The sequence below is a fragment of the Carassius gibelio genome, chromosome B4 (assembly GCF_023724105.1).
Source record: "Carassius gibelio isolate Cgi1373 ecotype wild population from Czech Republic chromosome B4, carGib1.2-hapl.c, whole genome shotgun sequence".
Lineage (NCBI taxonomy): Eukaryota > Metazoa > Chordata > Actinopteri > Cypriniformes > Cyprinidae > Carassius > Carassius gibelio.
Genome location: NC_068399.1, coordinates 13,071,841 through 13,098,267, shown reverse-complemented (window position 1 = coordinate 13,098,267; position 26,427 = coordinate 13,071,841). Strand labels below are relative to the sequence as shown.

Below are 26,427 nucleotides of genomic sequence, written 5' to 3'. Positions count from 1 at the left end.
CTAATAGATTGTTGGGTATTTAACTGAATTTATTGTTTAAATAAATAAAACAAAGCATAAATTAATAAATAAATGAATAAAACAAAACAAATAACAACAGCTAAAACAAAACAAGAATGTTTGGATACTTGAATAACTTGCTCATAAAAACGAAAAAAAAAAAAAAAAACTGATAAACAAACAAACAAAAAATAAAAAGCTCCTAATAAAAGCAAATAATTTGTTTATTTTAATTCTATAATATAATAGATAATCATTGGACACATGAAAACACACACACACACACACACACAGAACAACAAACAAATACATAACACCTTTCCTATAACAATAAAAAAAAATTTTTTTTATTGCAGTACATTTGTTCATGCATGTTAAAATTAAGATTCAGTGATCATTTTAAGCATTAAGTGCCAAAGGGCCCAAGAGCTTAATGGTCAGCATGAAGAAGGGCCTAGGTACCCTATATAGAGGCCTAGATGCAATATGTTGTGGGGCCTGGAGCACTCAGTGGTCAGCTGGCATTGCCTATTGTGGCCAACATCATTTAAACCTCTTCTGTGTGTGTGTGTGTGTGTGTGTGGATGCTCACTTGACATCATAGCGGTGCATGAACATGATGTGATCTCTGTATGTACGATTCACATCCAGATCAATCTGACGGACATCTGGAGATAGTCCCCTGGCTCTGATCTTCAGTTTCTGGGGAAAGAAAGAGACAGTTCATTAAGTTCAGAATAAATATTACTAACTATATAGTCAACACTCTGCAGGCCACGAATGCATTTAACGACACGCTCACAGACCACAGCATGATTTCTGCCACACCTTCAGTTAAAAGGAAACACAGACTGAAAATCTGCAGGGCTTTAGTAAAGCTGCTATTGTCCGTTTGGAGTGATATATCCCTCTGTGGTGTGTGTGTCAAACCACATAAGTGTTACATCGCAAACCTCAGGGGTTGGCTATTTTGGAAAGTCATATTTAAGCAAAGAGTTTGTGATTGCCTCTCACACACACACACGTTAAACTAGCTCTGAAAAAAGGCATGACTATGCTGGAATGGAGAAACTGCATTTACCTCATAGAAGTCCTTTTTCTCCTCTTTGATTTTGGGGACGTCGAGCAGCAAACACCAAACCTGACCTCTGAGCTGCAGCGGAACTCCCTTATAGATCCTCCTCGCCAGCTACACAAACACACAAAAGCAAGATTAGAATCCAATAAACCTCGAAACCTCAACTATGTGCATGAATACACATTGTCGAAATGATTAAAACATAAATATTGTTTTAATGTTTCTGAAAGAAGCCTCTTAAACTCACCAAGACTAGTGATCAAAAATACAGTAAAAACTGTGATATTCAGAAATAGTACTACAATTTAAAATAAACTTTTTGAACACTATTTAATTTTCTGTCTTATTTTATTATTTTATTTTACTATTTTCATATATTTTATAATGTAATTAACCCTATGATGGCAAATCACAATTTTAAGCAGGAAGTCTTCTTCTCATGATCTAAGAAATCATTTTAATATGCCGATTTGATGCTCAAGCAACTTTCTTATTATGAGCAATTGAAAATAATTATGCTGCTTAATGTTTATTTCAACATTTTAACTTTGGTTGCACCACATGATTTAGCTGTTCAATGAATGGACAGAAAATATATTAAATTATATATATATATATATATATATATATATATATATATATATATATATATATATATATATATATATAAGAGATTAAATAAACTACTTTAAAGATTTTTTTCTTCATTATGATGTCACATTTATGCCACACCCAAAATATTACAAATAACTGCATGTTAACAATATACAATAAAAAAATTAATCTTTCACCTTGTCACTGTATACATGAATTATTATTTTTTTCTTTTTACTTTATTTTAAAGAATTAATATTTAATTTATAATGAATATTTTACAATTTAATTAATTATTACTCTTAATATATTTTACATTTTTGTAAAAAAATAAAAAAAATAAAGAAGAGTATCATGCCACTGACTCTGGAATACAGAAAACTATATCAGAGACAGATGTCTTTGTTTCTTTGTCTTGGCTAGAAGAAGACTCATTTTCCACATTTCCTGAGCTGATTTTCTGTGAAATTTGTTAAACAATATATAATATAACTTCAATGATGTAGCCACAGATACTGCTGGCCTGTTTATTAGGACACGCTCAATATGGATAATCACGCTGTCTAAACAAATTCAGTAACAGAGTAATGGAATACATCTGTGTGTCTGTGTCTCTCACAGGTAATTGTGCAGTCAGTAAAGATTAAACTCCCTTCAGAGAGCAGATTAAAAGCTCAAAACCAAAATGCTGAAACCACAAAAGCTAATAGCCGGCGTGAATCGTCTCTCAGCTACAATTAAACTCACCCGCTGGAACAGAGGAAGAGAGAGAGAGAGAGAGAGAGAGAGAGAGAGAATATGTATGACTGTAAAGGGGTTGAGAGGTGAAAGAGAGGAATGAACACTCTTCCATTTCCTGCACTCATCTGTCCACATAACTGCCGCTAAATGATTTCCTGAACGTCTCTTCCGCCCTCAGGGCCAATCCATGTGTGTATGTGTGTGTGAATTGATGGGTGCTGAGTAGTTCACTTACTATAATGGTAACGACGATATTAATAATCTTCGAGAGGCTCTTGAGGAGCAGATTATTGACAGACAGCAGTGGGCTCATATCCCACAGCCACAAACCTAACGACTGTGTGTGTTTCTGACTCCATTCTCAGCTAAACGAGGCAATTAAGACTGTTTGTTTATTTGAATGAAATGAGACATGACAAATCGGCAGGTGTCTGTGCGTGTTTGCTTGTGTGTTTGTGTTTGTTGACGGGGATTGGTTTTGTAATTGCGGACATGTAAGAAGTCAATAACTCCATCTGTTCTACAAGAAAAGAAATAAATAAAATAAAAACGTTTTGTCTTTAGAGTGAGTGTGTGCACTACAGTGAAATCAGAACCCAAACAAACCAGCAGATCGAAACTATATAGCAGGGTATCTCAAAGTGGATTTATATTAACAAATCATTGAATTATAAAAATTTAAATTTGCTGTAATTGCACACATTGAAATTGTATATTCAAAATATTCTCAATGGAAACACGTCAATTTTGCAAAAACGTACATATATATCACAAAAAAATGTTTTTACGCTTGCTTTGGGCGGCTTTCCGGCTAATTCCAAATAGGAATATTTCACAAAACTGCAATTGAAACAGTTTTCTGCATTTAAAGGTCATCTGGGGTACGTTAAAGACACATGATCATTTGTCAATCACATGATCATGAAAATCCGCTGCCATGACTTATCACGAGAGGGAAAAAGTCGCATGACATCGGTTAATAGAAATGGCGTCATTTCACGATAGTTTTGTTTTAAATCAACATTTATGAAAGAATTGCAAACGTTTTGCAGTAACAAGGTTATTTAAATATATTCATAGCATACAGATATTTGTAATCTGAAGTTTAATTTCTGATGGATGCGTAAATACAAATGGCTAGAGTAGCTATGCAGTAAAAAAAAAAAAAAAAATGACAGTTTTGTTCTGCTTTTGATGCATTGCAGCCTGCTGCTTATGCTCATTTAGTTCAGACGCAGTGTGACAGTCTAATCAAACTAATTGGACTAATAAAAAGAGGTAATAATTAGTTCTACTCAGAGTAATAAACTGCAACTGTCACGCTCCACCTCGGGCAATACGAAGGTTTCTCATTTCACACTAGACACTGTTAATGGACAGAAATGCAATTTTACACACTAACAGCTGCCTGAAGATGTCCAAACACATAGATGAATAGAAACCGATGGATTTTGTTCAGCTGAAGCAGGACAGTGGTTTTCTTAGGGGAATGGTCCAATGACGCCCAATACACAGGACAGAGACGGCCAAAGGGAACTTCAGCCATTTACACACACAAGATGAAAGACTGAGTAACTGACTTTCTCAAAGTCCTTCAGAGAGTTACAGTCTGTCTATGAAGGACACGCACCTTGTCACTGTTCTTGTATTTCTCCCAGCTCTTCAACATTTTCAGCCATTTTGTCGTTCTCTCCACTTCCAGATGTTTTTGCTAAGCAGACAGTGTGCAAACACACAGTGCAATAAATTAAACAAAAGAGACAAAAGCACACCTAAATGTTTCATCTAAAGCAATACTGGGTGGACTTGATGAAAATGGATTTCAGTGAGATCTAGAATGCAATATTAGAACAGCCATATTAAAATTTAGGAAGTAACCCCCCCAAAAGTTATTTTTAATATCTGCTCTGCTTATTCTTCTACATGAACATAATGGCCTCTGAGGCAGGGATGTTACTCTGTTTCTCCAATTTAAAACTCATTATTACGTTACAATACGACACTTTAAGTGCTTTCTGTCATGATGATAAATATGCGATCAAGAAAGTCACTTTTCTGAGTCATTTTTTGCATTTAAGTTTAACCAACTGGTGGTGAAAAGGATTTTTCGTAGAAATATGAAATCCATTCTGCTCAAGGTCATACAGGTGCCCTAACTTTTTTTTTTTACAGTTAATGCAACTAATCCAATGACATGCATTTATTTTATAAACTATATATTCAGAAATTCTACACCGGTAGTAAATTGTTTTACTGTGATAAATTACAAAACATAACCCTGCTGAAATCTATGGAAGACCGTTTCCACCACCAAACAAAAAAATAATAATAATAATTGCGACAACTGCAAGAAAAAAAAAAAGTCATAATTGTGAGATAAAAACTTATGGTTGATAAAACATTTATACTGTATTTAAAAGTCTTTTTCTCATTCTACTGATGTATTTGCTTTAGTTTTCCAGATAAAACACTGTGAAGTTTTCACAGATGCACTATGAAAGTATCAAGTTGGCTTTAAACTTATCACAGTTATGGTGTCACAACAAATACAGCAGTTGACTCACCTTTTCCTCCACTACATCATACACCGGAAGCTCATCCTCACTGTGAAAGGCAAATCACATCAGATTAAAGAAGGGAAATATACACTTGGACTAAAATCAATTCATTTTGTTGAAACAAAAGTATTTAGTTAGACCACTGAACACACAGAGATTTATGGTTTCAAATAGCCACTAATGTTTGCCCACTGTTCACATAACATGATGGCCGTACAGGGAGAGAAATCACATCAATAAATCATACACTGGTTTATGCTGCTGACGTCAAATCTTGCATGTATTACTGAAAAAGGAATTACTTTGTTCCACAGGAAGTCCACTCGCTGGATAAATAAACATCACTATTGGTAATGATGCCCCCGTGACCCTCACCCCTGAATTTGTTCAAAGTGCGAGATCTTAGTCAGCTACACAAACAGGAAATGACTGTTTCCATAGCAGCCATTTTATATCTGATCTGGGATCTCCATGAGGTAACCCAGGGAAGTTGTGATATGACATTAGGCTCTGTTGCAAACCCTAGTGAACTTCCTTTTTGTCTACGTAGACAGCTACGTTAGTTAAAATTCAATGTTAATGACAATTCAATCATTGTAATTACTGACCCTTTGTTCATATGGTATTTATAAAGCAAAAACATAAAATCAAAGGGGGAAAAAAAGCAAACAAAAATACAAAAACAAATTAAGATAAAGAACAAACAAATTAAAATAATAATAAAGCACGATAACAAAAAAGCTAAGTAAAACAGAGCAAAAAAATATATGCATACAAAAATAAAATAAAAATGGAAACAAACATCAGAACAGAAAAGCAAAATACATACAAAACAAAAGACAACAAATCAAGAGAAACAAAAAACTTAAGATACAGGTCAAAAAATCAATAAATAAAACAGGAACAAAAAGCAAAATAAAACAAAGCAAAAAAAACATACACAAAAATAAAAAAAAAAATAACAAAAAAAAAATAAAATACTTAAGATCAAATAAAAATAAAAAACAATGCAAAATAAAGCATAAATAAATAAAATACAGTAAAAAAAAAACAATGCAAAATAAAGCATAAATAAATAAAATACAGAGAAAGAAAACCAAACAAAAAAACCAACCAAACAAAAAAAATCTAAGAAACTGGCATATCTTCATAAACTTTCCTTGGACCTTTCCAGTTTTGCAATTTATCTTTCAATCTTTGTCAGCCTCTTTCTCTGTGCTACGTTTTTTTGTAGCCGTTTTTCTTTCCTCCTGTCTCTCTGCCCCTACAATTACAGAGTCATGATCTGCCAGACACATGTGGCACTCTATAAATATGGTATAGTGCACTGCTGTTTAAGGGGCCTGGGTAAGCCACAAACCTCCCTGCCAGGGCGAGAAGAGAGTAGAACTGAGAAGACAGGAGAGGCCAAAGGAGCAGACAGACACCAAGATAAGGGTGTACAGTGAAAGCTCAGACTCTTTGAGCTCTCTGCTGGGTTTCTCCAGTACCTGCATCTCCTCACTCATGTAAGATCACACAGAACAGAATAATGCATGCTTCTTACTGCAGGAATCCGAAGCGGTCCACCGCTTTATACAGATCAAAATTGGCCTCCTCCCACGGCGCCACCTCCGCACTTTCTTTACCCTGAAAGCACAAATAACACAAAGTTGTGAGTACACAGTTGAGAAACTGTTTTAGTGTGTATGTGTGTGTTAGTGTGAAGTTGCTGTAGGCTTGAGTTTTCAAAGCGTATGGTTCTACTGATCTGTGAATTTGTTGTTCATACATATTTTAGGCAGGTAATGAGGGGTGTACAGGTTCAGTATAACACAAAAAAAAAAAAACAATTCAAACAGCAGAAATAAAGAGAGAGGTGTGCCTAGAGCAGAAACAGATCATCCTTGAGTAAGAACAGTACAGTGTGTTCACAGTCGTGTACTGACCACACATACAGTTTTTTTTTTTTTTTTTTCTCTAAACAAACTTTTTCTAAGGTCAAACAGTGCAGTTTAATTCCGATCCACTTGACATAGAGACTTCATTTAAAATTCGTTTTGTATGTCTTTAGAGAGCAGAAAATAATAATAAAAAGATTTTGTAAAGGAGCTGGTGCAGATTGTTTACTTCGCTTGAAGAGGGGATTTAAATCTGACACTCCTCTTCACGCTCAGTTCCAATGTGTTGCTGCTTTTAGAACTATTTTCTTTCGCAAAAAAAAATAAAAATAAATAATAATTAAGACTGACCTGCAGAACCATGTTTTAACCAATGTTAAAATTCATAATTATAATCATAAGCCAACGATGATTTTGATAGATAACCGATAAACAGGCAATATTAAAATAGTGTAGCCTACTACGTTGTAAAATACATTTATATTTTAAATAAATGTATATATATATATTTGATAAAATATGGTAATAAGAGAACGGTTTAATAATAATAAATACATAATATAGATATATTTTCAACACTTTGCGTACATCTACTTTGACTAATGACAATTTTTGAGTCACATTTCAGATCTGTCACATAAAGATGTGAAAAGAAAGGTGAAGCACTTTCCCCACTCACAAAACCATTCATCCCAAAAGCCTTTTACCTGTCAGGCCAGTAACTAACTGTCTATATATGCAATATGCAATATGTGCACTTTGTCATGTTGGCAAGAAAATCTATGCAAATTTCAATGTGATGCAAATGTGAAGGTCTTAATAGATCTGGGAAGCATGGAGAATGAGAAAAAGAACAGGAGGAATCAATCGGCGGAAGCGAGAACAAGAGCTGGAGCCATAAAAAAAGAATGAGCATGAAAGAAATTGAGAATCGGAGACAAAATATGAACTGGTATAGAGAGAAGCCAATTCAAGGGCAGAAGCACACACAATCATTTATCTCTGTCTCACCCTCTGGTGTGTGGCACAGGCATAAATCTAGAGTGGGATATGATAATCTGATAGCATGTCACAGTGACATGGCTGTGGGAAATATTTCGGCCGGCGACACGCTCCAAGGACGTACATCCCCCCCCCCCCCCCCCCCAATGTTTTTTCTCATGTCTTTCTGAATTCAATTATCCCTCTTGAGAAAATGACCTCACAAGAACAATATTACATGTAATAACAAGTTTACATTTGATATTTGGATAACATTTGTCATTTAACCTGTTAGCCAGCACTCCCCATTATAGGACTTAAAGCTGAAAGTGCTCTACCTAACTTTAAATTCTAACAGTTCCTTACTTATGTTTGTTACACACATAATGTTGGTGTTTTTGGAAAGAAGACCCTTTGGGCTGTACTTTTTGATAATGCTCATAAATATAGTCAATAAACCACTTTCTATTCACATAGATGCCGTTCATCTATAGCCGTTATAGCTGTGAATACACAGTACCGTATTTTCCGGACTATAAGTCACACTTTTTTTCATAGTTTGGCTGGTCCTGAGACTTATTGTCAGGTGCGACTTATCAAAATTGATTTAACATGAACCGAGAGAAATGAACCAAGAGTTCACATTACCGTCTAGAGCCGAGAGAGGGTGCTCTATGGTGCTCAGTGCTCCTGTATTCTACACTGAAAACATTGAGCGCCCTCTCGCAGCTGTAGACGGTAATGTTTTCTCTTGGTTCTCGGTTCTAAATAAATGCGACTTATAGTCCAGTGGGACTTATATATGTTTTTTTCCTCATCATGACGTATTTTTGGACTGATGCGACTTATAGTACGAAAAATACGGTAATAGTGAGCTGATTTGGGCTGATTTACACTCAAACAAATGGTAATCATGCAGATACATTCACATTCAACATAAAACACACTTTCACATATATGAAAACTGTTGAAAAATAAAACAAAGAAAAAAGGCGATTGCTATAAGTCAAAGCGAGTCACTGGTTATGCTTTCTGAATCAAGAGACAAATCCCAGTGTACGGAGCTTATCACAATCCAATTAACAGACACGTTACAGAATTAGAGTCCCATAATGAGAGCTCAGATTACACTCAATTTAAACGATCAATTTATAAACTGGACACACGCGAGAGATTTCATGAGAAAAAATAAAATAAAAATCACGAAACACCTTAGTGAAAACACACATTACTCTTACAACAGTCACTGGAAGTCATAACTTTGTGAGCTTATATCGATTACCACGATCATTATTGCATTCATGCAATATAAGGTTTTTCTTTCCTGTAACCTACATAACTTGACAAACATGTATTTTAACAAGTGTATCTTCTGGAAAGTCTGGAAAGATACAATGCAAGACGTGACCTAAGTTTTTAAAGTTGGCCTCCCAACATGAGTGATATACAAGACAGCCGGTGAACAGGTGTTTCACATGACAGCGGTTATAATAATAATAATAATTCATAATAATAATAATAATAATAACACCCTACTGATGCACTATTTTCTCTGGCATTCTAAATCAGAAACATAACAGAAATGTTGTCTAAAACTCTGACAGACAATGTTTTAGCAACAGATGAGAATACAGAGAATCTTCCAGATGAAAACTGCAGGTTGTGAACTATGATGGGAGGAGATATCTGCTTGGATCAGATTATATGTTTACTGTGTTTCTGTTTTTCTTGGAAGTGGATTGGAGGGTATTTGGTTGGTGAATGAATGGCAGCTGTTTTCTCTAACCTTGTCATATTTGGCGAGTATCTCAGCTCGCTCCTGTTCCAACTTCACTGCAGCATCCTGCTCTGAATCAGACGCTGGAAAAAGAAACAGAGAGAGACCAATTAGCTGCAATTTTCACTGTCCACTATGTGAATCATCTTTAATAAGCCTGGCTTACAGAAATTTAGAGAAAAGACCTTTTTGCACTTTGAAACACACACACACACACACACACACACACACTCTCTCTCTTTTCTATCCGCTACAGCATAGCAACAAGTTGCTGTTCAAATAGATCTGAACCAGTATGAGGCTCTCAAGGGCAAACTGCGTCATTCACATCCAAAGCAAACAACTGTGGTCTGCTTTTATAGGAGGATTCCGGGTTCAGTAAAAACTCTATGGACAGCATCTCCATTATACACAGTGTGCATTCTGTGCATTATGCACAGAAAATATTGTAGCTGTGTCTCTCGGTTTCTAAAGAAATTTTAGAGACCAGATAGCAAATCTTCTCAGTTTGCAAGAGCAATAAAGTAATAAAAAGCTAATAAAAAGATGAAGCCAATAATTCACAACCCAGCATTTGGTAAGTTTAATAGAGCTTTTGCCACAGATGATATCAAAGATATCAAAGAAAAAGAAAAAAAACAATCATTTAGATTATCTAATTTAGAATATATATATTTTTTGATTCAATTATTTTGTTATTTATTTAGCAGCCTATGAAACTAAAAAAAATAAGATATTTTGAGAATTTTGATTCATTCATTCATTCATTCATTCATTCATTCGTTCGTTCATTCATTCGTTCATTCAGTGGAAGTCAATGGCAACCAAAACTGGTTACCAACATTTTTCAAAATATCTTTTGTGTTCTGCTAAATAAGGTTATTAATGTTTATTTCCACAAATACTTTCAAAAACACAACATGCCATTTCTGCTTTAATAACCCTCCAGAATATATTGTTCCGTAGACATTAAAAACATTGAGGTGAAAGCGACTGAGCTTATTGTATGTTATATTATACAAACTGAGGGACGAGTAGAAATGATTTTCTGTAGTACTTCACAGTATTTCAGTGATGCTTATTGACAAAGCTTAGCTTGGATCGAACCTGGCTGCCACATTCTCACAAAAGCAGCACGCAATAAGAACTAGAGTGAGATAAGAGAATACTATGTGCTTGAGGGCAATAAAGCACTCTACTGGATCCCAGTCTGGACTTTGATGTTGTCTATACAGTGTGCTGACACACAATCAGATGGAAACATTCTCCTGTGAAGAGCTTTACTGTGGGGATGTTGATGTAGTATTCTGCGTATTCAATGTGTCCTTCTGCCAGTGCACAAACACGTCTATTTCTCTCATGCAGCAAGCCTATGAAATTACAGCCAATCACATGGAGTGGCCAATCATTTCCTCTTCAGGAATTAGGTTAACACTGCCACTTCCTGTTTGGCTTGGTTCCCTTTCTGAGTTTATTTCGCAGGCAACACTTACTTAGAAAGGCTTCCACCGACTTTCATCAGCTGGGTCAAAGCCAACCAGATTCCCTTCCTGGAAGTATAGGCTTTTAAAGTCAATGGGATTTTTATGGAAGGATGCCGTGTGTGTTCTGTGTATTTAACAGATGCAAGTAGAATTAATAGAAACATATAGAGCAGATGAGATTAGAGAAAATGTGATGTGATGAGACCAAATGAAATAGCATGAGGCAATTAATGAGATTAGACTAGAAGAGTGAAGATTAGGTAAGAAGAGACTGTGTGTGAAGAAGAGGAAAGAGAGTATATAAGAAAAAGAATGTTTGTAACAGGAGAATGTGAGTTAAAACCATTGGAGACAAGAGAAGAAAGAGTATGTGAGATGAGAAAAGATGCGAGAAAAGAAACCAGATGTGATGTTCTCTAATGTGAGGGAGTATATAAAAAAAATATGAGACAAGCATGAGTATGTAAAACATGAGACAAGTAGAGAACAGAAGAGAAAAGATGACAATGACAAAATGAGACAATTGAGCAGAGATGAAAAGAGTATGTGAGAGAAAATGAAAAGAAGAGTTTGTGACAAATGAGATGAAACAAAAGGATACAAGATTATATGAGAGAAGAGAAGACATGAGAAGAAGAGAAGAGAGAATATGAAAGAAGAGAAAAGATAGTAGTATGTAAGAGACAAATCGAGGCGAGAAGAGATAAGAAAACAAGACAGTAGCTTACATGGCTGATGGTCTTAAAGCTCTGGGGCCTCCACGGCATATTAGCATTCACTCAGCGCCATGTTTCAGCTCAACACTCTCTCGTTCATGCTCCATACATCAGTCTGACAGCTCACGCTGAGCATATGTGAGCACAAGCGTATTTAGAGATGAGCGAATGTTCTCTGAGGCCTCTGCAGCAGACACGTCGTACACGAGAATGAGAAGCATTTCAATCCATTCTAAATGGTCATTTGTCAGATTAACAGTGCTCATTCACATGGATAAGAGTGAAGAAATCACAGCTCATCTTCCCTTAGGATTTCCAGAGCTGCACTGTTCAGCACAGATACTGCAGCAAGCTTACTAGAGACGCAATTAGTGTGAATTATGGAGGAAAGACTGCAGCAATGATGCTATGCTCAATTTTCGAAATGGAACATGTCACAGCTATAATGTGCATAAATATATGCATGAGAAACTCAAAAATTAGCTTAACACTTTAAAGCTAGGGTAGGCAATTTCAGAGAGGCTAGGAATGGCAAGTCAGCTTTAAAATCATAAGTTCCCACCCTCCTTGCAAATCAGTCTCCAAAGCCACTCCTCCTGTATATTCAATAATAACGGCTTTTATTCTCACTCAGAGTAATGGAACACGCTGATGACATATCATGTCTGCATGAACAGGGTGCATGGAGGTCTGCAAATACATACATTGACAGGCTGATATGACAGCCTATCATAGCCCTCGGACCATGGATATGATTGGACAAACATTTTATGGTCCTACGCCTTCCCACGGAAGATATAAATAAATATAAATACATTTAGAACACTTAACTTAGTGATAACCCCTTATGTTAACATACACATCAAGGACCGAGACATCAACCGGCATGGCGCAGCCGGGGCCCCACCCTGGAGCCAGGCCTGGGGTCGGGGCTCGAATGCGAGTGCCTGGTGGCCGGGCCTTCCCCCATGGGCTTACCACCTGCAGGAGGGAGCGTAAGGGACCGGTGCATAGTGGATTGAGCAACAGTCGAAGGCGAGACCCCGGAATCTGGCTTTTGGGATGTGGAATGTCACCTCGTTGGCGGGGAAGGAGCCTGAGCTTGTGCGGGAGGTCGAGAGGTACTGACTAGAGATAGTCGGGCTCACCTCCACGCACAGCGGTGAACGAGAGGGTCGCTTCCCTGTGCCTTCGAGTCGGGATAGGTCTCTTACTGTCGTTTGTGCCTACGGGCCGAACGGGAGTGCGGACTACCCGGCCCTCTTGGAGGGGTGCTGGTAAGTGCTCTGACTGGAGACTTTCTCGTTCTACTGGGGGACTTCAAAGCTCACGTGGGCAGTGACCGTGACACCTGGAGGGGCGTGATTGGGAGGAACGGCCCCCCTGACCTGAACCGGAGTGGTGTTTTGTTATTGGATTTCTGTGCTAACCACGGTTTGTCTATAACGAACACCATGTTCAAACATAAGGGTGTCCATCAGTGCATGTGGCACCAGGACACCCTAGGCCGGAGCTCAATGATCGACTTTGTGGTCGTGTCATCAGACCTTCGGCCATATGTCTTGGAAACTCTGGTGAAGAGAGGGGCGGAGCTGTCAACTGAGCTTCTCACCCTATCTCTAAGGATGCGCTCAGCCACCCGACGAAGAAAGCTCATTTCGGCCGCCTGTATCCGGGATCTTGTCCTTTCAGTCATGACCCACAGCTCATAACCATAGGTGAGGGTAGGAACGTAGATTGACCGGTAAATCGAGAACTTTGCCTTACAGCTCAGCTCCTTCACCACCACAGACCGGTACAGCGACCGCATTACTGCAGAACCTGCACCGATCCGTCTGTCAATCTCACGTTCCATCTTTCCCTCACTCGTGAACAAGACCACAAGATACCTGAACTCCTCCACTTGAGGCAGGAACTCTCAACCAACCTGAAGTGGGCAATCCACCCTTTTCCGACTGAGAACCATGGCCTCGGACTTGGAGGTGCTGATTCTCATCCCAGCCACTTCACACTCGGCTTCCAAGTGTGTACTTACAAAGTAAAGGTAATTTTTCCTAATATGCACATTGAAAAATATTATATACCTGTAAGCACTTGGAAACATGAATGTGTTACCGTTTCCGCTTTATGCATAGTTTTTTGGTGCCCATGAAAGATTCTTGTTTATGCATGAAGTTTTGTTTGTTGTACTAATATAATGTCTTTCTTTTTGTCTAGCGAAGGTCACTGGAGGGTAAGAACACCATTTGAGAACAATAGTAATGTACAATGTTGTTTTGTGCAAGGAATCAATGTAAAATATTTTTTCGAAGTTGTATATAAAAGAAAACTAGTAAATTTTACAATACTATTTCAGTATTTTGACTTCAGAACTTCACATATAATTACATTTTAATCATTCTTTGTCTTTTTTTCTAACTGTATAAATTAACTAGTGATTTCTCAGTGATTTTTATTTTCTGTGTACAGATGTGGCCATTAAGAATGCACTACATTAATCACTTAAACATGTTTATCAAAGTGTACTCCTAAAGATGACAAGAAAAATGACGATAAAGAATGTTGTGTAATGTGAGCAGTACAGTGGTTAGTGAGGACACAGCCAAAATAAAACACAGACACACACACACACCTCTCTAGTGTGCAGTAAGAGTAACACATGCACTTCTGTTCATTCTTTCACTACAGCGTCTTTGCCTTCTCAGATGATTCCACTCAGATTCAAGAGCCATCCAGCATTGTCTCTCTCTCACACACACGAGACAATGTCTGACACCATTCAACCAAGAATCATAAAGCTCTAAAAGGAAGTCAGTCAGGCAGACATTCCCTGGCTATTTTTATTAACACTTTGGGAAATTTTTTCAAATTTTTCCCTCTTATAAAACTCCCTCCCCAGTTCCTGCAGAATGTTCTTCTGCCTCTCTCAATCTCTCCCCCTCTTTTAAGTGTGAAAATACCCAGAACTTCCTCAGAGTGGTATTTTCAGTGGTGTGATATCAATGAATGGTCTGGATCTTTATGACTTTCCTAACACACACAACCCTGCTGAGCGTCTGTCATTACAGCTCACTCACACACTTGTACATGGGCGGCTTCAAGCCACAAACAGCAAGCCATCATTCAAATCATAGCTTCTGCACGTCAAGTTCAGCCCACGATGGAAAAGATGAACAGTATAAATCAGAGCTCTAAAAGCAATGTTCTTTTATATAATTTTAGCTTGTTCCTTTGTTTGTAAAAAACATAAAATCATGTTTAATGCATATATAGTTATAACTATAACTAGTATAGGTTTTTTTTTGACTAAACATTATAATACACTGTTTTTTAAAAGCCATCTAAAGAATAAAATACTATGCCAGTAATAATTACAACTCAAACAAATTAATTTGTTATCAACAATTTATGTAGATTATGTATTAACAGTATAATTTCATTTATTAAGTGTTTAAAGCATTTTTAATGAAAGTAAAAAGCATTGTACTGAGTTAAAAGTTACAATACACAATTAATTTAAACATTGTGTCTATTAATATGACAATTTATGAAATCACTTATTAATTAATTATTAATTATATTAAGTTTATTATTTATTTAAAAACAAAATATGTAATATATTAAATGCAAACTGAATATTTATGGGAGGCCAAGCAAACTTAACATTACATTTGATTCATTCAAAGTACACTGGAGTAATATTTTTTAGTTTTTCAACCATGACAAAGTAAATGCCTAGTATGCAATTAAAGTACATGCTGTTTTTGCCACAAATATTATATATATATATATATATATATATATATTTTTTTTTTTTTTTTTTTACTATTGTGCAATAAACGCACACTATGAGTTTGCGCTGAAGATATTAGCATTCAGAGATTCATTACACTTTTTCTCAGTCAAACTGAGCTCTGCAAGTGCAAGTGAGTAATTGTAACGTCAGGCCTGATTGGTGACACGCTCATTTCCCGCCTGTTGTTCTCTCCTCTTGACTCATACATTATTTCATCCTTATTTTATCCTTAATGAAAGGATGGAGCAGAGACCAAGGGCGCACATGGTTGAAAAACAAATCGAATTTTTGACAGATCAATCTCATGTGGTTATTGCTGCTATGATTCTACCGTGGCACACTGCTTTCACATGTAGATACTGAGGAATAAAGATGGTGTGAAAAAAAATAAGAACCCACCACAGTCTGCATCTTTCATGACATATATTTGAACAGACTCAGTATCTGCTTTTTGCTCTTATTTTTAATAAACAGATAAAAAGAACAGCTATAAGGAGTAAATATAAACTAGAGATCAAGATTGTGTCCAATCACAAATTTCTAGATCCTATTTCTGATTTGACATTAAACATTAAGTTACTCCAACATATTGAAAAGTAATATTTTATTAATGGGTTAGTTCATCCCCAAATGAAAATTCTGTCATCAATTACTCGTCCTCATGTTGTTCCAATATTGTATAATTGTTTTTTTTTTTTTTGTGCACAAAAAGTAGCCTATTATCGTAGCTTTGCAAAACTGAAGTTGAGGCACTGATATCACATGGACTGTTTTACCAAGCTCCTCTGCCGATGTTCTTACTAGGTTTATGGACCTGGGAACTTACTGCATTGATGTTGATGGGAGGGTCAGAGAGCTCTCAGATTCCATCAAAAATATTCGAATTTGTGCTCTGATGATCTTATGGGTTTGGAGTGACATGAGGGTAAGTAATTAACGACAGAATTTTTATTTTGGGGTGAACCCTTTAAATATTCATGTTTAAAGTTGCAACATTCATCAGGTAATCCAACATCTATAAACCAATAACCTATTAAAGTGGAAAAGTGCAGACTTCTGTAACAAATCGGTCAAAATAGCAGTAGGTAAAACTAAAAACTGACATCATAATGAAATGTAATGATAGATCTATACAGTTTAAAAAGAGAGAGATGAATGATGTCATCTGATCTTACCAGGCTCAATTTCTTCATGATCTGTGTCGCAATTCAGATTTTTGGCATGCATGAGTGTGACGAACACACACACCAACACGATATCAGTTTTCTTTACTCGCCATGATAAAAGTCAACTTTCAGCAGCTAAACTATAGAAATCCAGTTTTTTATCGCTCCCAATCAAATAAGACACGATGGAGAAAAGAGAAAGAAATGGAGTAAAGAAAGAGGAATGGTGGGCAACGATGACAGCAAGGGGGATAGGAGGCAACGAGATGCGTCCTGACAATACAGCTGTTTGTTTACTTCAGAGACACGTCATGCTTCAGACCCACACACTACATACCAGACTGACTAACAAACAAGAGCTATTCACACACACACATACACACACACACACACAGATCATTTATTACATGTCTTAGTGTTTGAAATGTAAACTTCTTAGGTAAATCTTAACATGTGTCCGATACTTCTGATATGTCTCAAAATGTGTCAAGATACTTAAGTGTGCAGTCAAGCGATGTCAAAATGAGCTCAAACATTTCTTCAATATCAAAAATGAGACACCATCCACATTCTTCTTATGGCTCTATGCTGTCAACGATTGTCTAATTTGTCTATGTTTAGTTCTCCTAAAAAACGCCACATCAAAATAGATTTGAAAACCTCATGAACGTTTCCTTTGAACAATCTGCCTTTGAGATGACAACATGTTTTAGCTTTTGGCTCTGTTCCCATATTTAAATAACTGATTGAGTTTTCCTTGTAGTAATAATGCAGTGTGGGAGGACAAGAAAAAAGGCGGCAGACTATTACAGATTAAGTCAGAACAGAAATGAACGAACAGAACCAGAAATAGAAAAGGATGAGAAGAGCAGTGGATAAATTATTTACTCCTACATTTTCTCATGTTACACCACTGACCTGAGACTAAACACTTGGCTCGATTAACCAATCAGATGACAGAATCAGCCCCTTCCACTTACGAACAGCCATGGCATATTATTGGCTATACATGTTAGCATAAATATCAGTCTAAATGTTTAACCCTAAAATTCATTATTTCTGAAATCTGAAAAAGTCAAAAGAGAACCATTACCAACTTCTTTTCTTTTGCAAGGGATTATTGGTAATTTTACTGAAAAAGCAGGAAAAGGTTCTTCAGACTATTAAAATGTTCTTCACACTAGAATACAATTGGTATTTTAAGAGGTGTTTACAAACAGGTTCTTTGGGGAGCCAAAAAATGCTTCTTCTATGGCATTTATACATAAATCCTCTTGAGTGTAGGATACAAGATTTAACAGCGTGAAAGGGACACAGACTCCAACTGCCAGGAAGCTAGTAAAAAATGATAGGAAATGAGTTCGCAAATGCAACAATAAATATAAGCCGACATTATCAACCAGGAACTTTAACTTTGAATCCAGTGGTCTACAAAAGGTGCCTGTTCTACAACTCACATACACAGACACACACGCACACACAATCATACACACGCGCACACACACAAACACAAACACAAAGGAAGGCTAATAAATGGAGAAGTTGGTAGAGGAAGTGAACAACAATATAAAAATGTCAAATAGCTTTTAAATAAAACACAAATACACACACACACACACCCACACGAAAAAACTGAAATGAGCTCATTTCACACTTACCTGGAGATATCACATCATACTTTCTTAATAAACCCCTAAAGCAAACATGAGTATGTAAGCATGAGCTATATAAGCACAGGTTGAAGGGAACTTGCGTGGATTGCTAAATCAAGGGTTGAAATTGAAGACAGAACAATGCAAATCAGACTTCTGTTTAGTTGATTCAAGGTCGCTGTTTCACAAGAGTGGATGCTCCATTGTGAAGCAACTGTACATACTTAAATAAACATGCACAGATTGGAAGGTGCAGTCCATGTCTTAAATTAATACATTCAGTAGAAAATCTGTCATCAGTTAAATTATCATGTTGTTCCAAACTCATTCGACCTTCTGTCTTTCATAGAACACAATAGGATAAAAAACAAATTTTGAATAATGTGAATGTTGCTCTTTTGAAAACTGTGGCAGGGGAAGATTTTCAACAAATAATGACGTGAATTTTGGCCAATGAACAATGGCGTGAACAGAAATCTATTCTTGTTGGCCAATTTCTGAATGATATCTTCGTATCTAATTTTAAGGCATCTTGAGTAAAACAGCTTCACATTTAATGAAGCATATGCAAAACTCTTGAACCGGAAGCAATGAAACCAATTTAACAGATACAGTCTAATGCGCATAACCCCTAGTCACCCAGGTGGACTGTAATACAGAATACATGCTTTTCTGCAATCTACGCATGCACACTTCAGAGCATTTTAGAGAAGGTTTCAAGATTCAAATTCAAAGATTCTCTACTGTATATAAGAAAAGTATTATAGAATTTGCCTTTCTATAACTTATAATAGAATGGTAAACACTAAGACGTGCAGTCCCACACATGACATGCAGGGGGAAAAAAAGTTAATTGTTCACACAATTTCCTAATTCGTTTTCTCGGTTTAAGTAAACCTTTTACTTATAATAATTTGTTCTACTTCCAGTTGCTGCTATGTTTTGGACAGAGACACTTTAATTGGGTATTATTTTGAGTTGGCAATGTGTTATAGAAACATTCTCAAAATCTTTGCTTAGTTGCATGAAATCATTTTAATCTGGACAGGAAGTAGAACAAATTATTATTTTGTACTGACGATTTCCTTAAAATAAGAGCACAAGTTGTTATTTTGTGTGCACAATTCAAAAAACAAGGGAACAAATTATTATATTGAGTGCATAAATTACTTAAAACGAAGGCACAAATTTGAAAATTGTAGCACAATTTAGTAAAATGATGGAACAAATTAGTAAATCCTATTCTAAAAAACTGCCCCACTTCAGACCCCTTTCAGCCAAACAGAAAAATGTATTGTGCAATTCTTATTTTATAAAAAAAAAAAAAAAAAAAAAAAAAAAAAAAAAAGACAAATATGGACTAAAATATATGCCTTGGCGAACAATGTTTTTGTTTTGTTTTTTTAAAGAACAGCAAATGTTGTGTTCCAAAGAAAGAAAGAAATTAATGCAAGTCACGAACAACATGTTGGTGAGTATATTTTAAAAGAACAAAGTGGCTTTTATATATAGATGAGTCTTTACTTTGTCCTTGACTTTGTCCTCTTAACCTCACAGACATACACAACTTTTTCAAATATACTAAAGCAAAACCACTAAAATTACGGCAAGCTTTTCAAAATCTTGTCAGAATCAGTTACTCCAAACACATACAAATGTACTCTTATGTACAGTTTCACATACACACCTGCAAATCGGCTACTGGCGCGGCGGCGAGAGGGCGACACCAGCTCCTTAACAATCTGCAGCACTTGCATGATCAGAAGGGGGCGGGGCCAAGGCGTAAACGAGAAGGTGTGATGGGGGGTGGGGTCAGTGCAGAACAAAGCGTATAGAGCTTCATTCTTGCCTCCCACACACAAAAACGACTGAAAATATCATTACTAGACTGAATTTAGAAACAAAATAGTCTTGAGTGCGACTGTCACTCTGGTTTAATTGGTGGCCATCTTGGTAAATCCTTTGAACATTAAGTCTCCTATCATCTTGAAACACTATTTATGTACATGTACATTGTTAAAATTATAAAATATAACAACATCAAATAAGTCTTTGGCCCAAATGCATTTTTCAGGCTGGTCCAGCTAATGCATGTTCAAGAGTAAATAAGCAGCCGATGACTTTAAAAAAAAGATGACTGGTTCTTCAAATAGAAAAGTGGGATTTCCATTTCTACAGCCACCATACTGTAAGTAGAAAATTCTTCCATTCATTTTGTCACAAGCTGTCTCCACCCCTTATCCTTTCCCTGATGTTAGTCTCTTGTCTTTTCCATTAGTTTCCAAGTTTCTACCTTTCATTTGGTGTCCAAAATGAATCCAAAGGCAGCTTCGGTCCGCAAGTCCAATCGAAACACACCACTAATCCATAGCACATAAATAAAATCACATGATATATTATTCAGCATCTAAAACACAGTTTCTGTCTTCTCCTGTACTTCATAAACCGCTACACAGATCCGCTCAGAAGCAGTGTTGTGGGTTAAAATCAGAAATGAATCCTGCAGAATTTGCTTTCTTGCAATCCAGGTCCCACCAGTCCAAACACGAGGGTCCGCATCTGTCTTTTTTATTCCTCACATCATTTCTTGCTGCTTGCCTCTGCCTTTCCCACGGTCTTCTTCCAAGCAGAGTTGGGCATCTGCAGTTCTTCTCTTGTTTATTTCACTCTTTTTTTGCAGACAGACACTGTCCAGTTCTCTTTCCTGTAACCGCAGTATGTTTGTGTTTCAGGTAGGAGAGACCATCTGAAAAAGTGGCTACACTTCTCTCTCTCCCTCTCTCTCTCTCTATCACAGTCTCTGGCATCCAAATCAATACAGCTAGGGCAAGCTGTATAACACAGCTCTACTCTATTCTTCTCTCTCTCTCTCTCGTTTATTCTTCACAGCCCCACTCACCACTGACACACGTTCCAGCTTTAAATTAGAGAGCATCTGTTACAACAGCCCCTCCCCTCAACTCTCTCTCCCTCTTTTTTTCGTTCTCTCACATCATTTCTCTCTTCTGTTCCTCCTGTTTTAGGATTTCATGTGAATATGCAAATACTGGTCTTATATTCAGAATATCATACAGATGGCACTGTAACTGTGGAATCTTTCAATCTAGGATACATTTTGGATTGGAAACTAAATGATTGCATCAGTTTTCAGATCACCAGTAGTGATGGGAAGTTTGGTTCTTTTCCGTGGACCGGTTCTTCCTGACAGTTCGATAAAAAAAAACGGTAGAAGAAAACGGTACACCAGTTCTTTTGCGCTCGACGTAATGACATCATTGGCAATGATTGCTCTTTATTCAAGCGCTCGGTTTACCCATGCTCATAACATTAGCACAGAATCAGTTCAGAATCAGAAAGAAAGAATCAGTTCGGTTCAGACGCTCTGTGTGTCAGTCTGCTTCACACTGGATCACACATGCGCAGTATCATCAGCTCCTCGGTTTTCGAATCGGACGCGTCCGACAGAAACGGTTCTTGTCTCGAGAATGAGTCAATCGTTGGTTTGTTATCTGGCTCGGCTCGGTGTTCATCTTCAGTTCTCTCTTCACAGCAGTTCAGTCAGTGTACTGTTTGAGTACATGAATAACTCCGGGATATTGCTTTGTTTGAACTCAGAGGGAGTGTCAGTCACATTAAAAAAGTTAACAGCTTAAAGCCGCGTTCAGACTGCACTATTTAGACCAGTTTTTGGCTCGCCGACAAATGCCCGAAATCACAGGCAAATCAGTGCTCAATCACGCAGTGTGAATGAGCAAAGATGCAATCTGAGAGAATCTCCGACAAGTCGCGATACCCATGAGATATTTGGCATGCTAAATATCTGGACCTGTCGGCGATTCAAAATCATGCTTTGTGAAAAGTGTTCTGACTGAAAACTACATAGGTGATGAACGACAGTCAATGAGAGAGGAAGATACAGAGCAGCGGGGAGTTCAGGGAGGGGTTATAGACCACAATATCAGCAAGCATGATATAAGAACACACAATCCTTGTTCCTTGCGTCTCCCCAACCATTTCCTCCTCCATAATCTTCTTTTCTTTTTCTTTAATTTCGCTGCAAATCAGTGCACAGGCAATTCTTACTGCAAGCTTCATGCGGGCTACCATTTTTAATAATAATCCCAGTCTCACGTGAGAACTTGTTTCCTTGTCACATCTTGCATTTGTTGGGTTGTGTTTGTAAAAAGTAGTTTGCGTGCCAGGCAGAGTTGTCAGCGATTCTTTCTATTGTAAAGTCATGCAGTGTGAAACCTTCTGTCGCCAATCCATCATGCAGTGTGAACACAGCAGTGCCTGAATGCTGGCCAATATAGTCATGCAGTGTGAACAGAACAGTGACCCGACTACTTTGAAAATCGTGCAGTCTGAACTCGGCTTAAGTCATTTGTGAATTAATGCTTATTGGAGACGCGAACCGTTCCAAACGATACAGTTCGATTTGGTGAACTGGTTCAAGAAGATCCGGTTGAGTGATTCGTTCGCAAACCGGATTTCACTAAACTGCAGTGTTTTGAACTCGCTCACAACAGACCCGGAAGAGAAGACAATGCTGAATAAAGCCATAGTTTTGGCTATTTTTGGACCAAAATGTATTTTTGATGCTTAAAAAAATTCTGCATTTGAGTCTTCAAGGCATTTGAACACAACATCATCAAGTATGGACAGACGGACGGACAGACGGACGAAGAGATAGATAGAGACAAGCATACAAACAGACCGAGATATGCAGACAGACAGATGTAGTATATTGCATTCACAATGCACAAACATAAATCATCTGAGAAAAGGTCGAAGGGAGAGTTATATATATAAATTTTTATATAACACAAACAAATAATAATAATAATAGTAATAAACTTATTTGGATTATCATTTTTTGATTGCCATCACATAATTACAACAGGCCTAACTGTGTTCATAAATGTGACCATTTATCATTCTTTCTAATAGTTCTCACAAGAGTCATTTTTGTACAGCATGCCAACAACCTGTAATACAGAGACATTAAACAGACATTTGAAACAGATTTGAAGTCAGGTAAATGCTGCTGATGTGATTCTTTAGTAATTTAAGTCTTAACACAACACACATACGCAAACACAACAAACCTGCAAAGCGCTGGTATAATCATATGCCAAACCCCAGAGTTAAATCACAAATACTCATGCATGCCTAAATGATCACACACACACACACACACACACCTCCAAGCATGCTATTCATCTACCTTACATTTCACAGTGCCCGGTCTTGCTGAAGGACAGTGTGTTATCATGGCTTGCTGCAGCAGTGTGTATGAGTCTTGTTCAGACATCCAGCAGCACATGTAACTTACGATGTAATCAATCTCTACATAATGGCCTCATTTGGATCTAATTACCCTCTACCTCCCTGGAATGTGCTGAAAGCGTCAAAAACACAAAACAGCCTGACAACATTACATCAGCATTACATCACCACTGCTCACCACAAAATAACACTAGTGAACCAGGTTTAAACCATGAGATCCATTTGACAGGATTTAACCACAGCTATCGGGGGACTGTAGATAAGAGTACTGCACAAGCCTGTGCTAACCAAACTGCAGTGCAACATTATTGCAACCAGTAAATAATATTTTTACAATGTTCCTGGAATTTCCCTTAGAGTTACTAAGCTATGCAGTTCAGAACTCTGAAATCTTGTTCAGAACCGCTCAGGGATGAAGACAGACATATACTTTGGTACTCTGGTAATTTTTTCGTACTCTGGTAATTTGTTGGTATTGATCTTGATGCCTTAAAATATTCTGTTCCCCTACAAAGAGCGTCAATTACAACATTTTACAGTCAGATTGATGAGCAAACAACAAACACAGAGACAAGTCAATCTGTGGATCTCTGTCACTATGGCCTTGTGTGAAATTAATGGGTTAGACTTAAAGACTTTCTAACCCAAGAATATGTCTTTGTCCATCTATCTTTAGTAGCTGACAACTTTCTGGCCAGAATCTTGCTCTTGGGGTCTTGGTTATGAAACATAGAATCACAAAAACACTGCCTTGGAATTGGTATAAAAATAGTGTCTTGGTTTGGACCAGGGTATTTGATTAACCTTTCAGGCAAGGTAGTTTACAGTTTACTCCTAGCATTTACTGGTGGGAATTTTTAAGACTCAAGACCAGTATTGGGTTGGGTTGTAGACAAGGCTGTGGTTAGGCTGTTGTCTATGTTTCTGGGCCTCCGAAGAGTTTAAACTTTGGTCTATATCAGGGTCTTGAGAGATCATAAATTGATTTGGGTCTTAAGGAGTCTCTAATTGGTCTGGGATTGGTCTATATATGGACCTTGAGGGGTCTAGTAAATGAAAGTGAAAGCCATATATGGTGACCCATACTCAGAATTTGTGCTCTGCATTTAACCCATCCAAAGTGCACACACACAGCTGTGAACACATACACACACCATGGACACACACCCGGAGCAGTGGGCTGCCGTTTATGCTGCGGCTCCCGGTGAGCAGTTTGGGGTTCGGTGCCTTGCTCAAGGGGACCGAAGTCGTGTTATTGCCGGCCCGAGACTCAAACCCACAACCTTAGGGTCAGGAGTCATACTCTTTAACCACTAAGCCACAACTTCCCAATAGTACTGGTTAGAGTCTTGATATTGGTTTAGGTATGGGTCTTAGGGGGGGCTGGTGTTGGCTTGGAACTAAGGGGGGGTCTGTATGTCTGGATGTAAGAGATTCCGGATTCTGTCTGATTCTTGGAGGCTGTGGTATTGGTTTGGTAATGAGTTTTATGGGGTCTGGAATATGTATGGATTTTAACGGTGCTGTGCTGTATGGGTGTAAATGGTCTTGAATCTGTCTGAGTCATATGGGCTCTAGTACAGGTTTTGGTATGGGATTGGGCTCAATCTCATGGGATCTGTTGTGCTATGGGGCTAAGAGGATAACTAACTGGATAACTGGATAACTAACTGGAACATTAATCACTTACCCCCATGTAGTTCCAAACCAGAAAAAGCTTTATTCATCTTCGGAACACAATTTAAGATATTTTGGATGAGAATCGGGAGAAGTGCGACTGTCCCATTAACTGCCAAGTAAATTACGCTGTCAAAGTCATTATTTTTGTTTTCTTTGCGTACAAAAAGTATTCTTGTCACTTCATAACGTTACGGTTAAACCACTGATGGCAGATGGACTATTCTGATGAAGTCTCTCATACTTTTTATGAACTTTGACAGTGTAATTTATTTGGCAGTTAATGGGACAGTCACAACCCTCCCAGTTTTCATTCAAAATATATTTAATTGTGTTCCAAAGACAAACAAAGCTTTTATGGGTTTGGAAAAAAATGGGGGTAAGTCATTCATGACAAAATGTTCATTTTGGGGTTGAGCAATGATTTAAGGGATATGTTATTTGTTTGGCTCTTAGAGGGTCTGGTATTGGTCTACATCTTGTCCTTAAGGAGTCTTGAACCTCTTTTAACTAGGCGATCTCTGGTTGGGTCTGAAAAACTGATCTGTGTAGACAGAGCAGAACTGATCTGAAATCAACAAGTATGGCTTGCAGTCCAGACCCTAAGCATGTCAGAAGTAACAAGCATGATGGAGTGTTATGCTGATGTGATAATAGTACTGGATTTGTAGAAGCTGAATGAAGTGAAAGCGCATGGCTCAGCTAAGCTTTAATAATGCATGAAGAAGCGTGGATTCATTTGATTCTGATATGCAGAGGCACAGTAACATCCCACAGCTCCGCACTGCGACCAGAGTGTATGTGATGAAGACAGATCATAATGCACCTCTCAAAATGCCCAGCATGAATTTCCCCTCTTTTATTCACTATCTTTCACTGGACAAATGCCATTGAGAGAGATGGTGTATAGTGGATTCAGAAAACAGTCATATCCTGTTTGCCACTTTCCCATCCTCAGTGTTATGTTTCACATGCAATGAAATGGTTGTTTAATTGCTATTGTTCCACTGAAATTATGAATTTATTTATTGCCACTGA

The 26,427-nt window shown here is 37.4% G+C and overlaps 1 protein-coding gene across 6 annotated transcripts in view; it reads right to left on the bottom strand.

The window, feature by feature from the left end:
• The window catches only part of usp6nl (USP6 N-terminal like), a 61,623-nt gene that overhangs the window by 9,175 nt on the left and 26,021 nt on the right, over positions 1 to 26,427 (bottom strand). For 3 of the 6 annotated variants that reach the window (XM_052554734.1, XM_052554733.1, XM_052554735.1), the window contains exons 3-8: positions 9,619 to 9,692; positions 6,518 to 6,600; positions 4,978 to 5,017; positions 4,044 to 4,124; positions 1,082 to 1,189; positions 593 to 702 (exon numbers count right to left, since the gene is read on the bottom strand). In XM_052554734.1, coding sequence (XP_052410694.1) covers positions 593 to 702; positions 1,082 to 1,189; positions 4,044 to 4,124; positions 4,978 to 5,017; positions 6,518 to 6,600; positions 9,619 to 9,692 — 496 coding nt within the window. Of the gene's footprint in view, positions 1 to 592; positions 703 to 1,081; positions 1,190 to 4,043; positions 4,125 to 4,977; positions 5,018 to 6,517; positions 6,601 to 9,618; positions 9,693 to 16,780; positions 17,120 to 18,429; positions 18,454 to 20,110; positions 22,068 to 26,427 lie in introns of those variants that run through there. The other 3 variants (XM_052554731.1, XM_052554736.1, XM_052554732.1) reach the window with 3 other exon arrangements.